This window comes from Camelina sativa, chromosome 3 (genome assembly GCF_000633955.1).
Source record: "Camelina sativa cultivar DH55 chromosome 3, Cs, whole genome shotgun sequence".
NCBI classification, from domain to species: Eukaryota; Viridiplantae; Streptophyta; class Magnoliopsida; order Brassicales; family Brassicaceae; genus Camelina; species Camelina sativa.
In genome coordinates, this window is record NC_025687.1 from 28,457,131 (window position 1) to 28,474,444 (window position 17,314).

Here is a 17,314-nt window from a genome sequence, read left to right on the forward strand (position 1 = left end):
CTCCCTTAAACATCCGATTCTATTGTTTTTGGGCTTTTTCTTTGTTTTTGAATTATTTTTGGACCAGAATCTCTATGAGTAACCAAATAAGGATTGCCACTGGCAATGGTCTTAGTTTTCTCAAATACGAAGGGTGATAATGGGCATCAAAAGTGAACAGAAATAGATAAAGCCCACAAAATGTGGGCCTTTCATCCAAAGAAAAAAAGACGTTACCTGCGGGTTCAGGAGACGGACGAATCTTCTTCGTCTTCCTCCCCCACCCTTCTTCTTCTTCCCTCTTGATTCTTCTACCCCTCCCCCGATTTCTCGCTGTCAGATTCACCCCTTTTTTTCTCCAATCTCGCTCTCCCTAGATTCCGGAATAATCCGCACAAGGCTTGGCTTAGTAATCGTCCGCCATGAGTTCCAATACGGCGTCGTCCAGCGCGGGGGTAGCCGGATCGGGAGATTCTTCCGCCGCCAGGAAGAATTCGAAGCGACCCAAGTGTATCTATCCTCCTCCCATCTTCGATCCTCTTCCAATTATTCATTTGGCTTATCGTTGACTCTTTGTGTTTTATTCTAATTGGATCAAATTCTCCTCGCTGGTTCAATCGTATAATATATCGTCACTTTTAAGTTGATCGTTTATTTTGATCGATGGTTTAAATTTTAAACAACGATCCTTGAAAGAGACATTCTTCAATCGCTATATATATATATATATTTTGTTTTTTATCAATTAGGGTAAAACATTTTGTCTTTTGATTATTATTTGAGATGATAGATTAGGCAACCAGCCATGGCTAAAAGGTTGGCAAATATCGTTTGCAGATTCCAAGTTCACACAGCAGGAGCTTCCAGCTTGCAAGCCCATTCTCACACCTGGTTGGGTTAGATTTCTTTGTAATCAATCTCTATTTGATGTTTCAGACATCTGATTTTTCATGTATAAGCGCCTCAACTAGCGCTCCTTTTCTCCGCAGGTCATTTCGACATTTTTGATAGTCAGTGTTATCTTTATTCCCCTTGGTGTTATCTCCCTTTTCGCTTCTCAGGATGTAAGTGTTACTTACACATTGCTACTACTCCTCATATTCTCTTTCATATCTCACGTGTTTTTTTTTTTACATCTCCGATGTGTAGGTTGTGGAGATCGTTGATCGGTATGATACTGAGTGCATTCCGACACCTGCTAGGACTAACAAGATTGCATATATTCAAGGAGGTGGAGATAAAGTCTGCACCCGAGAACTTAAAGTGGGTTTCTTTTGCGGCAACGTTTTGTTTTCCTTCTTTTAGATTTGATAGATTGTTGCATTTGTTGTTTACTTTCTTTCCTTTCTCCTCTCGCATTCTTAGGTGCCAAAGCGTATGAAGCAGCCTGTCTATGTTTATTACCAGCTTGAGAACTTCTACCAGAATCACCGAAGGTATATAACATCACCAGTTAGCAACTATGCCGTAGCATGATGTAGTTTTCGTATTGGTACGGGACTAAGTGTTAGAGACCTAGAGTGGAAGGTGTGGGTTCTATGTGGATATTATCATTGAGTAGGCGGGACGAGGACTGAACTTTGATTAGTTAAACTTTTGTAGCTCTATTTCATCAAATGGTGTCTTTGAAAACAGGTATGTAAAAAGCCGAAGTGATTCACAGTTGAGAAGTCCAAAATACGAGAATCAAATAAGCGCATGCAAGCCTGAGGATGATGTTGGTGGGCAGCCAATTGTGCCGTGCGGTCTAATTGCTTGGAGTCTTTTTAATGACACCTATGCATTATCAAGAAACAATGTAAGCCTAGCTGTAAACAAAAAAGGCATTGCATGGAACAGTGACAAGGAACACAAGTTTGGGAACAAGGTCTTCCCCAAGAATTTTCAGAAGGGGAATCTCACAGGTGGTGCTACTTTAGATCCAAAAATACCGGTAAACCCTTAAACAAAAAACTGGAGATCAATCCATTTTGCCATTGATATCACATGGATGCTGCTTAGCAAATTGACCGCTGACATCTTTCTCCTCTTTTCATTGTGTGCAGCTTAGTGAACAAGAAGATCTCATCGTGTGGATGAGAACCGCAGCATTGCCAACATTTAGAAAACTTTACGGAAAGATAGAGTCTGACCTCGAGATGGGTGACACCATACATGTTACACTGAATAACAACTACAACACTTACAGTTTCAATGGGAAGAAGAAGCTTGTTTTGTCAACCACGAGTTGGCTGGGTGGGAAGAACGATTTCCTCGGTATTGCTTACCTGACAGTCGGCGGAATTTGTTTCTTTTTGGCCCTCGCATTTACCATCATGTACCTTGTGAAACCCAGGTACGCACATCCTTCAAATGTAATTGTTGTCGGGATGGTGTCCTTCCATTCAAGAGTTGAATTCTGGTTGTTGGGCTGTGTGTTATATATTATGCCAATAATAATGATAAGGTATTCTTGTGCATACAGCCACAATGTGTAATGTTGAGTAATAAATGTGTTCTTCGTTTCAGGCGACTTGGAGATCCATCATACTTGTCATGGAATAGAAATCCCGGAGGTAGGTAATATAACAAACAAGCTTGGAGAGGGAGGAAGAGAGAGAGAGAGAGAGAGAGAGAGAGAGAGAGAGAGAGAGAGAGAGAGAGAGAGAGAGAGAGAACTCTAATCTGCGTGTGTAAATCTTATCCATCCATGTTTACATACAATGTAATCCTTGCTTGCAAAATAGTTTCTTCGGTGAGAGCTTAAACATAAACTCCACATAATACTATGTTGTTGTTTTCCAAACCAGTCAAATATATTACTTTTTTCCCCAAATCTGCCTTCTATAATTTTTTCTAATCATACATAGATATGAGTAGCATTCAACGGACAAAAAATTTGAACTCGTTGAATCCAAACTTCCAAATGATCAAAGCACCCGAAGCAGAAGATTCGAGAGATATTGGCCTTGAGGGTAAGATGGGTCGAGTGGGTGGTCAGATGCAGCTCCTGCCTCCCTCACGACTGTGATCTTCCTTCCCGCCATTACTGCAGCGCTTTGAAGAATCCCCAAAAACTTCCCACTCTGCGTCATCGCCCCTGAACATGAGCATGTCATCATAAGACCGCCACTCCTTGTCAATCGCATTGCTAACGAGTTGAGATTTCTGTACATTCCTGCCGCGTTGTGCAAGACCTGCCATCCACATTAATGCAATCTCATTTCTGTAACAACCTAGGACATGTACTATATTTTAAGAAACACAAAAAGGTACGCTTAAATCTACGCCACCTTTTTCCGCGGAGCTAGCTTAGGAGGGTCTAGGATCACGATGTCCCATGTCTCTTTCCTTGACAGAGCACCCTTCATGAATTCTGTTGAATCTTGTTTAAAAAAAACAACCTTCTCCGGATCCATATTGTTGAGGATTACATTCTCTCTGGCGAGCTCCAAAGCAGGCAAAGATGAATCAATTCCTGAAAGTGTTTTTTTGATCAGACGATTCACAAGACACTGCATAAGCTGGATGGATCAGGAGGAGGAGGAGATAGACGAAATGTACCCACGACACTGGTAGCACCTCCTCTCGCTGCATTTAGTGAAAATCCACCACTATAACAGCAAAGGTCAAGAACTCTTTTACCAGTAGAGATGGTTGAAATGAAGTGACGGTTTTCGCGTTGATCTGTGTAGAACCCGGTCTTCTGTCCCTCTAGCGAAACTGCGTACGAAATTCCGTTTTCCACGACCTGGCATATAAGCAAGAACATCACTCAGCTCACACCCATGTAAGGCTTTCATATTCATGAATATATCTGAAGAAGAGAGAAAGACCTGATTAAGGCACCACCCACCGTACCATTGATCTCTGTGGGAGACTAGATGATTGTGTTTGTTTCAGACTTGAGATATCAAAACCATCTTCTTTAAGAACATCAAGAGACGGTCTCCAGTTTATATGATTAATTCCATCGATTGATCTTAAGCAACTCTCCACTTCATTCCTGTACTTTTCAAGCCAAGCTGCGGAGGATGCTACCACAGCTATGTCTCCAAACACATCCACAATCAATCCAGACAATCTGCAGCAGAGCAGCAAGAAAGGTAAGAGAAACCGACCAATAAAAAAAAGAAAGTTTGTTGAGATCAGTCAGTAAAATAAATACCTATCTCCTTCACTGTTAACAAGACGATAAGCGTTAGTTTTAGCCGAGGGAAGTCCCAAGCTCTTACGCAACTGAACTGCTTCAGAGATTCTAGTTTGGAGAAGCTTCTCAATGTTCAACGCACAAGAAGGATCTCTACCACAAGCCAACAAGATCCATCAAAGATTCAATTTTGAAAAAGAATCGAACAAAAGAAGTCTTGTGAGAACTTGATTGTATTATATTAGAAAGGAAACCTCGTGGATTCGTGTTGGAGCTGCATAAGGCGAACACAGAACATAGAAACAGAGTTATACAAACCCCAACCGATGGGATTCTCGGTTCCATCAGCGACAATGACAACATCTCCGGTCTGAGGAGGCGGTTTTCCAATGATCCTGTCAACGGCTCCACTGTACACCATCGGACTTCCGTCTTTGAAGAGTTGTGTCTTGCCCTTTTTAAGAACCACTTTAGCAACACCTGAATTTTTACAAATTTTTCAAGTTTCAGTTTATGAACGTAAACAGAGATAATAGTTGTTGTAGAAACTTAAAAGGCAAAAAGAAAGGCTGAGAGAGAAATATGTTGACCTTGAGGGCGAGAAGAAGCAAATTGGGAAGAAGAGAAAAAGAGAGAGTGACGGAGGCGGGAGGGAAGCTGGAGCACGCCGACGCCGAGCATCACCATTGTCGCGCATTTCCTGGCTGCAGCTTGGGGTGGATAGGCTTTTTCTACACATAAACCCGCTAATGGGCCACAGGTATTGATATCTGTTTTTGGGCTCACTATTCTCTACTTTTGGCCTCAACAAGAAGACTAACGGATTGTTGCCTCTATCATTCCAATAGTCCCAATGGACAATGGTGTAATCATAGACAAAATAACTAAGTCTTGGATAGAGATAGAGATGTATATAAAAAAGGAAAATATGATAGTTCTTACACTGATTATTATTCGGTTGAAATCAGAAGAAAAAAAATAAAAGGAAACATATGATATGAATAAAACTAAAGTCTTTGCATATACACCCACTTTTCTACAAAGTAATATCACCTACACCCACTTCCAACTATTGCTATACATTTTATATGTTTATTGACTATACTACTCTCTAACTTAAACTTTATTAACAACAATACATCTAACTACTATCTTACAATCTTTCTTTCTTCCTCTATTATCTCCATCTCTCTAATATTTTTTCTCTTCTTTGATCACTCTATCAAAACACCAATACCCAGATTCACGCTTTTCTCTCTCTAACCTGTAACTTCTTCTCCTTCCATGGTTTTTCTAATTGTCTCTATCTCTTTTTTTCTCTCATTACCAAACTCAACCCTTTCTTCTCCATCCTCTCATCTCTGTTTTTATCTCATATACTTTCATTTTTCAATCTTCTTATCCATCCTCTCTTTATCTCTGATCTTCAAACTATAATTAGATTGGTGTTTGATTTAAACAATAAGTGAATGATGCATTTCAGATGTAGAAAGGTTTAATTTTTGATTTTAGGTGTTTTTGGTAGATGTAATTTGGTGGGAGTTAGAGAATTTTCAATTTAGGTTGTTGATTCAGTTATGATTTTTGAAATTATTCTTTTAAAAGGGGAATACTTTCCTCAGGTTAGACTATCAAACTTTGTTCAATAGTAAAACCATATTACCGAATCCATGATATGCAATCCATGTGGTCATAGTTTACGATATAGAGTTTAAATGTTTAGGATTTAGGGTAGAAATGCATATGCCAATAAATTCCTTTTAATTTGAATACATTGATCATATATATCCATGTGGTCATATTTTGGTGGATACACTTGGATGTTCATAAAAAAAATATTACAAAAATGTTTTAATGTAAGCAACATTGAAACCATATTACCAAATCCATAATAAGCAATCCATTTGGTCATAGTTTATGATTTAGAGTTTAAATGCATAAACCCAATAATTTCCTTTTAATTTGAACACCTTGATCATATATATATATATATATATATATATATATCTATGTGGTCATAGTTTGGTGGATATGCTTGGATGTTCATAAAAAAAAAATGTTTTGATGTAAACAATAGTAAAACTATATAATCGAATCCATGATAAGCAATCCATGTGGTCATAGTTTAAGATTTAGAGTTTAAATGTTTAGGATTTAGGGTTTAAATGCATAGCCCAATAATTTTCTTTTAATTTGAACACCTTGATCATATATATCCATGTGGTCATAGTTTGGTGGATACCCTTGGATGTTCATTAAAAAAACAAAATTGATGAAAACAATAGTAAAATCATATTACTGAATCCATGATAAGCAATCCATGCAGTCATAGTTTAGGATTTAGGATTTAAATGTTTAGTTAGGGTTTAAATGCATAGCCCAATAATTTCATTTTAACTTGAACATCTTAATCATATATATCCATGTGGTCATAGTTTGGTGGATAAACTTGGATGTTCATACAAAAATAAAAGTAAAAATGTTTTGATACAAACAATAGTAAAATTCATTGAGTGGTGTTGTTCAAATATTTCTACATTATGTAATGGACAAAACTAATTTCATCAAAAAAAAATTCAACTAAAATTGTAACAGTTCAACTAAAAAGTTAAACATTTGTTCACTAATAAGTGGATGATTTGTTACAGTTAAACACAACATACTGTAATTGGGCATCCACTTATTAGTGAACAAATGTTCAACTAAAAATTAATAGTGTATAATATACTAATTCAAAAGAAATATAGCAATATACATCTTAAAATGTAAAAAAATATAATCATAATCTATTGTATAAAAATGAACAGATAAATTTTTGATAATAACTAACTAAAATGTTACAAAAAAAAAATAATATAAAGAGAGATAGAAAACAAAAAAAACGTAGAGGAAAAAAAAAAGAGAAAAATGACAAAAAGATTTATCTGTTGTTATTATCCACAGAATGACACAATCTTCCTCAGCCATAAGATTAGAATTATTTAACTTAAATCCAATGGTCAAGAAACAATACAATCTCATATGTTTAGTGCACACACATATCACGATGGCAAGGGTATAATTGTCTGGAAATGAATTTCTCCATACAAAAATCCTCACAAAAGTATACCTTATCTCAAAAGTATGTCTACTTGCAAACTTAAACTCCCAAAGTAGGTGTCAGTGCTATTCTCCCATAAACTAACATATAATGAAAAAAACCCATAAAGATAGAATCAATGTCGTTTCCTCAATGCATCCACGATGAGTTTGGTTGCTTCAGCCACAAACTGAGCCTGTTCCACATACAATGTGAACTGGGTTTCTCTGACTTTCATCAACTTCACTTCCAACTCTCTTCTCTTCTCCCTATCTACTTCCGTATCCCAGATTTGAGACAAGGTAATTTCGTCTAGTCCACAACGATAGCCTGCCTCTATCTTGATGAGCGAGGCCACTTCTCTACCCGAGTGATGCATTCTCTTTGTTTCAGAGTGATCTTGGTCCATCTCCTCAAACAGACGCTTCACAGGAACGTTCGGTTTCAAATCAGGAAACTCTGTTTTCGGCTCTGGTGGGGAACCAGAGCCAGCCTTGGTACGAAAGGTTTCCGAAACTGCTCTCTTCAGATTCCCTATAAGAGCCTGAGACCTATCTTTTGGAGACTTTGAAGCTGAACCGGAACCAGACTTGATTTGATAACTTTCTGATCCGTTGTTCTTTGGAATCATCTCCGTATTTAAATTCTTCACCGAAACAGGCTGAGATCTAATATCACCGCCTTTATCATCTTCACTAGACTCTTCTTCTGATCCAGAAGAGTCCTCATCCGACTCTTCTTCTGAAAGAGCCTTGTTCTGACTAGTTTCTAAGCCTATTTTCTTTGGAATCATCTATGTTCCCGAATTCTTCACAGAAATAGGCTGAGACCTGCCATCACCGCCTTTATCTTTCGAGCTTTCAGAAGTAGACTCATCTTCATTGGACTCACTTTCAGTGTCAGAGAACGACTTCATATCTTTTCCACGCTCGGCTATTAGGTTTAGTAGTGTTTCTAAGTTGCTTATGCCTCACGAGTCCAAATATATACTAGGGTTTCTTAGATATAGATAGATTTAATATACTTTAAAATGATGATAAATATCGGAAAACAAATATTTTTACATGATTTATACTGTGGTTTTTGGAAATATATAGATAATTTCGATATATAAAAATGGAAATGTTTTTCATTTTTCGTTAAGAAAATTGGTATTTCTATTTTCGAAGGGACTGATTACCTATCAAAATTTTGAAGTAATTAATTTTCCCTTCATCTAATGTAATGTGTTACTAGGTGTTTTGATTTTTTTTCAAATACCGTTTTGATTTGAACGTGAATGTGAACATAGAGAACCACTGTATGTATTTTGTTCTCCCTGTGTCTCTCGCCTATCCCTACTATTAATCGGAAAACATTTTAACAAAGTAACCTTAGTTTTGTAAGAAATTACAATTATATGCCATTGGAATTATGACCAAATAAATAATTTTCGAAATGGGTAAAAATGTAATATGGCTTATGCTGAATTCGGATAAAAGCGCAGATCTTTTTGACCCGTTTATGTTATTTTCGGATCCTCTTCACTAAATCGTGACCGTTGATTCATTTTAATCATGTCCATCAATTTAAAAACCTTAAAAAAGTTATCCTCTCTCTCTATGCTTCTGTCGCCGTCTCCATCTCTAAATTCTTTTTCCTAGAAGCTTACACAACAACTCTTTGATCAGCATAACTAAACACGAATTCTCTCTTTATTTGGTGGATTCAGCTACATTCGTTACTTTTCTATTTTCTTCTCAATCTATTTGTTTCCTTCCAAACCATAATCTCTCTTTCGCTTTTTCTTTAAATCCAATTCTTCTGTTAAATTCATGTTGACAATGGCGGGTAAACAAGGTCAGTTTTTCGAGGTCACTGGTTCGTACCTTTTCCTTACTTTTTAATGAGAGTTTTGGAGATGTACATCATAGTTATCACAGTAGGAGCTTTCTTCTTTTGGGTAGTTTTTTTTTAAATCTATACTTTGTCAGCTTAATTTTCTATTCTCTGAGATTAACCGCTGAACTCAAGATCGGAGATGATACTTCTCTTTTCTGTTTTCCATATTATCCTCTCTATACCTCAAAATTAGAATTTTAGTAATACAAATCCATTCTTTTCTATGGTGATAATGAATTATTTACTCACATGTCTACGGAGCATTACACATTCCATTTTTGCCAAAGGTACTGGCAAATTGTATTAATAATTGGTGAGAGTGTGTTATCCCTATGAGTTCAGCGGTTTCAATATCCAACTTAGGCTTGCTTCTTCCCCTTCAATCATCAGCATATGCCTTTTTTAAATTGACGTGATCTAGCAATTCACTAATACTTTCTTGTGGTTTCAGGATTTGGATGAAAGTTTGCTGCTAAGTTTGCTCTGATGGATGTAATGTCTTTAGAGCGATCATGAAGAAGACCAAAGGAGATGATACACTGGTGAGATAGTAACTAGATTCTTGAAAACCGTGGCTTTGATTTGATTTTGAAAATGTTGAAAAGTGTTGGTTTGTGTAACAGGTTCCAGTTTTATCAGCACATTTAAGCATCTTATTGCACATAAGCTAGCGGAAGAAGAAGCTGAACTTTAAGCTAAGGATCAAGCTAGAAAGGCTAAACATTTGGTATGGTTTTGATTTTTGTATTCCCTGTTATGTTTGTGCTCTTTTCCGTTAAGCCTTTTGATGATGACTCTTGTGCTCATGTGCCTTTTTGATGATAACAATTGTCTTTCTAATATTGCAGGACGAAGAACATGTTAAACTTGGAAATTAGTTGGATAGCCATGAAAGATTCTAATTGGTGTTGCCACTAGATCTAAAAGGTAATTTTGCTTCACTTAACTCTCTTTTCTGAGATTTTTTGGTGTTTTTCTTTGAACGATTCTTGGTGTGAATGATACTTTATTGTTTTCAAACAGATAAACAAGGCGTAACATGCTCAGAAGGGTTTGAATCCTTCCTGGTCAAGAGATACTAAAGGTAGGCTTAAGATACTGATATTTTTAGGGTGTTTTAGATTTAAAATATGTGATATGTTATGTAGGTTTTAGTTCCGAGTCCTCCATACAAATTCCATGACTTCGGTTTTGACTTTGAGCAATGTGGAAAAGCGATCCGTGTTTAGAATATGCACCTTGGAATGGAGGTTAGCCAAATGCGTCAGTGATAACATCTTAAATGTCTTTCTAATCTCAATCAGTACAAATTTAAAATTCTGATTTTAGTTATTGGAGAAGTTGTTGTTTGTTCAACTCTGAGAACCGGATGGAATCTTAAGAGAATCATTGTTGAGGTGAATATCATTTTGTTGTGTCTTTCTAGCACCATCGATGCTACTCTATATATAATTGATCTCTTTTACTTTTTGTTTCAATTTTTATGTAGAAGACAAATTGTGTAACCTGTTTTTGTAATGTTTTGTGTACAAAAGCAAGCTTTACGCATAAACTCATTTCATATTATTTTTTTTTATCATATAAAATGTAGACAAAAAAATTTATGTAACCTGTTTTGTAATGTTCTTATGTACAAAAATTTGACGATTAATGGGAAGGGAAATGATAACATCGAACAACACTAAAATGATTTTTTTTTTTATATTGGATTAACATATAAACATCTTAACACCAAAATTATTTTACAATATAATTAACAAATAAAGGTTATGTAAAACTTTGCATGTTAATAAAGTTAATATAACAAAAATTTTGCTTTGGCTATATAAGTTCACCAAAATTCCAAAATTTTAATCTTTACATTTTTTTTTTTTAAAATGTAACAACAAAGAGTTGTCCTTACATAAATTTCTTTTCCTATCTTTTCTGTCTATCACATAAAATATAAATATTAAATTTGGAAATAAAATTTTAGTATTCCACTTATGAATTAAGCCATTCATTTAAAAGAAATATATTATTGGAAAATCATTTACCCGGTTAATTAACACCGATAATAGAACATTGATTCGAACATGCTTATTATTTAACTAACTGTCCTAATATGAAAAAGAGAATGACAATGATGATCAACACAAAAATAATTACTATACTACATACTAACAAAAATAAAACTAAAATACGATATTTGAAATACAAAAATAAAACTAAAATACAAAAAGAATTATTATATTATCTCTGAAATCTCTTTTATAAACAATTTTTTTTTGGTCTGGGCGACCAACCAAGAGATTCTATTAATTTAATGTTTGGTTGACAAAAAAAAATAACTAAAATAGGAGAAGGGTGAGACAGAACATGACGGATGTGACGTGTTTTCTGTTCCAAGTGAAAAATACAATATAATTTTAATTGAAATCGAATCAAAAGACGATTAAAACTCTTTAATCATAAGATTTATTTATTTTTAAATATAATCTTTATATCATCGGAATTATATTACCTAAATTTTGAGAAAATATCCAGTCTATTTATGGTATTAAGATGAAAATAATATACGTAAACTAAAAACGGGTAATTCAAATAATGAAAAACTATACATTGAACGATTTTTTTTTTAAAAAGAGACATGAATTTTAGATAAAAGTACAAAATCAGAAAATATATGTAGATAAATTCAATTGTCAAACTTTGACTAAATTGAATAAGGATTGACTATGCGACAGGTAATTAACCACTTTGGAACGAGCACTTTGAAAATTTTGGTATTTTTGAAAACAATTACATAGTTTTTGAAAATTATAATTTTTTCGATAATTTTAACTAACTAAATATAAAAGATATTCAACGAAGAACTCTGGTATTCCATCTAAATATCTTACCGAATCTCTTTTAGTAAATATTGTCTAACGAGTAATTATTTAAAAGAGAACGAATATAAGACAAAAAAAATTATGATGGATACATGATGAGATGAGACGAGACGAGACTAGATGAGACGAGATGAGATGAGACGAGATGAGACAAGATGGGTTGAGACGTGGCCGGATGAGAGAGGACGAGAAGTGTTTCCCATTCTAAAGTGAACACGACTAGATTTATTTTTCTAATTTACATGAAAATAACACACCTATGTTATAGCACCCGAATTAATATAATTCTTACGAATTTAAAATTTATACGAAAATATTTTGTCTCGTGCTACAGCACGGGTTACTACCTAGTTTAGGTTTAATGGGTATTATTAGCTTTTGCCTTAAGATATTTTTCTTATTAATGAATGTTATTTTCTTAAAATGATGAAAATGTCCAACTGATTTTTTTTTTTCGTCTGAATAGTTCCATGTTATAGTAATTTTAAAGTATTTCACAAAACAAAAAGGAGCGACAAGAAGAACCACCATTACATCTATAGTAATTCAATTCTCAGACTCAAAGACCTCATGTAACCAACATAAGATTGTGATTGTTCATACCTTGTGACACTTTTTGCTATAAGGTGAGAGCTCTTAGGTTGGCTTTTCTTCCTTGTAAAACTGTCATCCAAGCCGGGATAAAAGACAAATCCAACATAGAGGCTAAAGCTTTTCGACTGAACTTTGAAACAGGCCATGCGCCGTGCCGATTGATATCATCAACCATGTAGAAACTAAGTATCACACAATAAATTTGTTTGATGGGGGAAACATATTCAATAAAGATCTCTCTCTAAGAAATCAGATCAAAACTAACAAGCAAAGTGAATTGAAATCTCTTGAAGAAGAAGTTAGACTTTTCTCTCAAGAACAAATGGAGAATTAGGGTTTTTGTGATAATTGCTCGATGATTACAATGAGAGGGATTCCCCTTTATTTATATGCATCTCTAGATTACATAATATGTCTACTTTCTTAATAGATCAAACTTGAATTAGGAAATTTTCTTGTTCTTTGCTAGGTCGGCCGCCGGGCGATTTGGTAGGTCGGCTACTTGTCCTTGGACTGGGCCCTTCGATCTTTCTGGACCTTTATTTGAAGGCCGAATTCGGCTTAGAACCGAATTCCCGGGTCAAGAAACTGGTTTGCTTATTGGTTTGGACCGGTATGTTGGGGGTGCCAATTCCCGCACCAACAATTAGTCCCCAAAGTTCGGTATATTCGGAAGTTAATTCGAATGTTTGAACTATAGGAAGAAAATATCCGATACAAACTATAAGGAAAACGTATTTATTTACCGGATTCTCGCACCGCTTCGCCATCCATTGGTTGTGTGACGTATTGCATATGTCGCTTCTGTCAGATCGGAAGTTGAAACGTCGCTTCTGTCAGATCGGAAGTTGAAACGTCGCGTAGGTCATAATGATACCGCGTAGGGTTGCCGCCCATTCGTCCCATTTTCCGCCAAACGTGTCAAGGTATTTGCTCCGTTCTCTCTCCTCTCCATTTATTTTTGTTTACAGTCATATATTTTATTTTCCGACGTTCTTCCACACTCTTCGACGATCGGTTATGGCTAGCACATCGGTCCGCGTTTCTTCCTCCGATATCAAAAGCGATCAATCAATTCACCGTAATTTTAAACGCAAGACTCCCAGATCGGCGAGCGCAAATCAGACTAGAAGGTCTGTTAGATCGGACAGTGGGGCGCAACTTCACCAACCTTCCCCAATCTTCACTTGTCACAGGCGAATCGAGTCGCGATGGAGGTTCTGCAACTGTGCCCGACCTGTTGCCTGGCGATCTGAATGATGGCGTACTCCGATCTTCGAATCTTGAAGTCTCAATAACCGCGACATTTCCATCATAATCCCTGGAGATCACCTTCGAATCTTTGAATTCGCCGAAAGGGTATATCTATCTTTATGAAGATTTCTTTTACCTGAGTCGCCTCTGATTTCCACTTCCATCTTTACTTACTGTGTATGCCCATCGACGAAAATTGGCGATCTGCCAACTCACGCCCGGAAGTGTCTGCAACTTTGTTGCCACTCTGACTGTTGCAGCGGAGGCCGGCATCCGAGTCGGAGTTCAATGCTTTGAGCAATTGACGAACTTTAAGGTTTCGAAAGTTGACGGAACTTAGATGGTTAACATGAAATAGCGCACAATTTTTACCGCAACAAGGAGACTATCAACTTTAAAAATTGGTCAGCTCGCTATTTTTATTTCAATGTTGATAAATATTCGTTCGAGGATCCTCTAAGCGGCTGGCGGAGAGTGTGAAATGATACACCTGGTAGAGCTTCATTTCCTAATCGTCGTGGGATTGAACATATCTTTTCTGACATGATTTAACGTTCTTCTTTTGCAGCTCGCCCGTTAACAGCTTCAAGACTAGCTCCTGGATTTATTCCAGTCAAGGAGGTATTCTTTGCGGGTTCGGATCGCGAGTGGGATCTCATAACCCGTCTCCGAATTAAAACAGCCCCGGGCAAGGCTTGGACTAATTTCTCAAGTTTCGCCAGTTTGCTGGGCCAAACATCTCAAGTTCCCTGGAAACACGATAGTTGATGCCAAGCTATTCCAATCCCAGCGCGCGGATATTACAACTGACTCTGGACTCGAGCCAAGGCAGATTGAAGAGGAACTCATCGATGTCGACGTTCTGACTGAAGACCAGGTTTTCAGGGACCAGAACATGGAGAATCCACCGTCCTCCGATGTGTCCGAACTTGCCCTCACGATTTCCAAACAATCCCAACCCCAATATTATCTAGGGGAATAGAGGAAAACGAAGAAGAAAAAGGACAAGGGGAAATAGGTTGACGAAACGCCTGCCGAGGATGTCCGAGCCAATCACAAGCAATCTGCTGAAGAAGCTGGACTCGAGTCTGCTGATCGGTTCCGCACCGAAAGACAAAATGACCGGACTGTAATGTTTACTTTCGACTACTTTGAGGATTTCCCTCTTGTCACGAATCGGGCAGCTGCTGGGGAGCTATTCCGAAATTTGAAAATTTCTCATCGAATTCTCTCTGAAACGAGCAAGTTGGAATACGAGAAGCAGTTCCTCGACATTGCCGAATCCTTGCTGATGGTTAGCACTGTTTTTTTTTATTCCTTTGGTGTATATTTATCAAGAAATTTTGTTCGCATAATCGCCCTAAATTCTTTGCTTGCATTTGCAGACCGCCGCCCGCGTCCACTCGATGACTCAGATGTATGACAGGCGACTCAAAACACTGTCGAATTCCGAGTTTGATTCCCTGAAGATGAAAGAATGCCTTTAGCAAATTCAAGCGGCTGACGAATTGAAGGACGACAAGATCAAGGAACTCAAATCTGTTATCGCCAGGAAGGATGAGGTCATTGCCCAATCCAAACTAAGGATCTCCAATTTAGAGTCTCACAGGGAAACACTTGAGGCAGATAAAATTAAACTGCAGCAGGAGCTCGACGAACTTGAATCAAGGTTCAATTCGGAAGTAGCCCTTCTTCGTCGAGACCGCCTAGCGAAAGTGGAAAGGACAGCAAAAACGGCTCAAGATCGGTTAAACAAGGTAAAGGCTTATCTGGTGTAACAAGAGACGGTAGCTCGCCCCAAGGAAAACGTGCTTAATCAAGCCGTCGGAGTCAAGGAAACCGTGATATACTTGCTCGAGTAGGGGGTGGTTATTCCGGATGAACAGATTACTGAGATTGAGGGGAACTAAATAAAAGCCCTAGAAGCTGTCGAAGCCTTGGACATCATCGAATTAGAGGAAGGCGACCTCACCATGTCCCCAAATCAGCTCAGCTTTGGACTCCTTGATAACTCTCTAATTTACATGTTTTATACACCATTTTTTGTCCATATTTTGCATTATATATACCCTAACCTTAGCATTTTTAGGTCATTAACTGTAGGAATTCGCATTTAGGCCATTTAGGGTGTTGCATTCTTGCATTTGTGCATTTTGGATGAAAATAGGTACTTTAGAGCCTAAAATGGGGGAAAAAAGGTCAAATCCGAGCATGTACCCGAAGGAGCAATTGAGCAGGAAGAACAGTTCGAACCCCAACCCGATCGTAGAGGATCCCAGGGCAGGAAGAAAAACCCGAATACCTATCCGAGGAGGAACCGACCTCATCCTCGTACACCTCATCGAGCATACCCTCAGGCAGGACTGGACAACTAGGTTAAAAAGGTTTCCATATATAAAGCCCCCTCTTTTTCCTCTCGCCCTAGCACGCCGCATACACTCTGAATAGAGTGCGAGAGCTTCTGAGTGATTCAAACTCTTTTTCCATTTTGTTCGGATTTGTTTTTCATTTCTTTTGCTATTTTTCTTAGTTTTCGATTCTGTACTCTTCTACTTTTATTCTATTTTCAATACAATGCAATTTTCGTTTATTTGTGTATTTATGTTTTCTGCAATGAGATCTGAGTAGTGAAACAAAGTTTCTAGGGATGGGATAGACAAATATGTGTTCTTCATCGGTTAGGATGTCGTAGCTTGATTGTTTATGTTAAAGAAATTCCTTTCTATATTGGTGTTCTCAATGCTATTTTCAGACCGAGAGGTTGAGATTAGATCTAGGGTGTTTTGCCATCGAGAGATGTAGTTGAAATGCTTGAATCAATCAATGCTAGAGATTTACTCACTTAGCCTAAGAGATTAGATGTGTAAGGAGTTTATTGACAATAATGAAGCGGTTTGTATTGCTTGCTTGGTCATGTTTCTCCAACGAGAGTTGGATTGGGGAGTGATCAAGGTTGATTGTTTCTATCACGAGAGTGTTTTAACAAGATTTTAGAGATTCATTGTCTAGGGAATATTTGCTTGATGTAAGACATCTATACTGTTTACCCTTATTTACCCCATCATTAGGAGCTTTCTTGTCTTATTGTTTACTCTTATTTAATAACTCGACCCCTTACCCGAACTGTTACTTGATCACCTGATCATGTACTCGAATGCTTGCATCGAGTGCTTAGGTCGTATGGTTCTTTTTTATTTATTTTCTTTTAATTATTTTAGGATTTTTAGATCAAACCCTAATTTTTGCTTGGCTTGACTTGCTTGCTTCTGATCACATCTTATCTGCTAGCATAAAAACCATTTGGATTGATAACCCTTTGTACTACAACTGCATAGATAATTCATACCCTGGGTGAGAATCCTGTTATCACTCCTTCATCCTGGGACTGTAGCTCCAGACTCCGTCAGACATTAGCATGGGTCCAACGCTGGTGTATTCCAAGCTGACCTATCCGATCCTCCGGAAGCTTGATTAAATGGCTCCCTATCCTCCTTTAAAAAAAAAAAACTTATTCGAATTCGGGTG

At 37.2% G+C, this 17,314-nt stretch overlaps 2 protein-coding genes and 1 long non-coding RNA gene across 3 annotated transcripts; 2 read left to right on the forward strand and 1 right to left on the reverse strand.

Moving 5' to 3' along the window:
• On the forward strand, positions 244-2,744 carry LOC104778499 (ALA-interacting subunit 3). The gene is made up of 8 exons (XM_010502958.2): positions 244-489; positions 817-875; positions 969-1,043; positions 1,129-1,242; positions 1,345-1,415; positions 1,615-1,912; positions 2,025-2,314; positions 2,488-2,744. The coding sequence occupies exons 1-8, from the start codon at positions 402-404 to the stop codon at positions 2,540-2,542; spliced, it is 1,050 nt and encodes a 349-aa protein (XP_010501260.1). The 5' UTR covers positions 244-401; the 3' UTR covers positions 2,543-2,744.
• LOC104778498 (ribosomal RNA large subunit methyltransferase I) lies at positions 2,632-4,828 on the reverse strand. Its single transcript, XM_010502957.2, has 7 exons — positions 4,699-4,828; positions 4,363-4,588; positions 4,127-4,261; positions 3,820-4,042; positions 3,523-3,709; positions 3,252-3,436; positions 2,632-3,155 (listed from the first exon to the last, which is right to left on the reverse strand). The coding sequence occupies exons 1-7, from the start codon at positions 4,793-4,795 to the stop codon at positions 2,889-2,891; spliced, it is 1,320 nt and encodes a 439-aa protein (XP_010501259.1). The 5' UTR covers positions 4,796-4,828; the 3' UTR covers positions 2,632-2,888.
• Positions 9,079-10,538, forward strand: LOC104778501. Its single transcript, XR_766452.2, has 5 exons — positions 9,079-9,129; positions 9,520-9,610; positions 9,692-9,795; positions 9,917-9,995; positions 10,092-10,538. It is a non-coding gene; the product is annotated as an uncharacterized LOC104778501 (long non-coding RNA).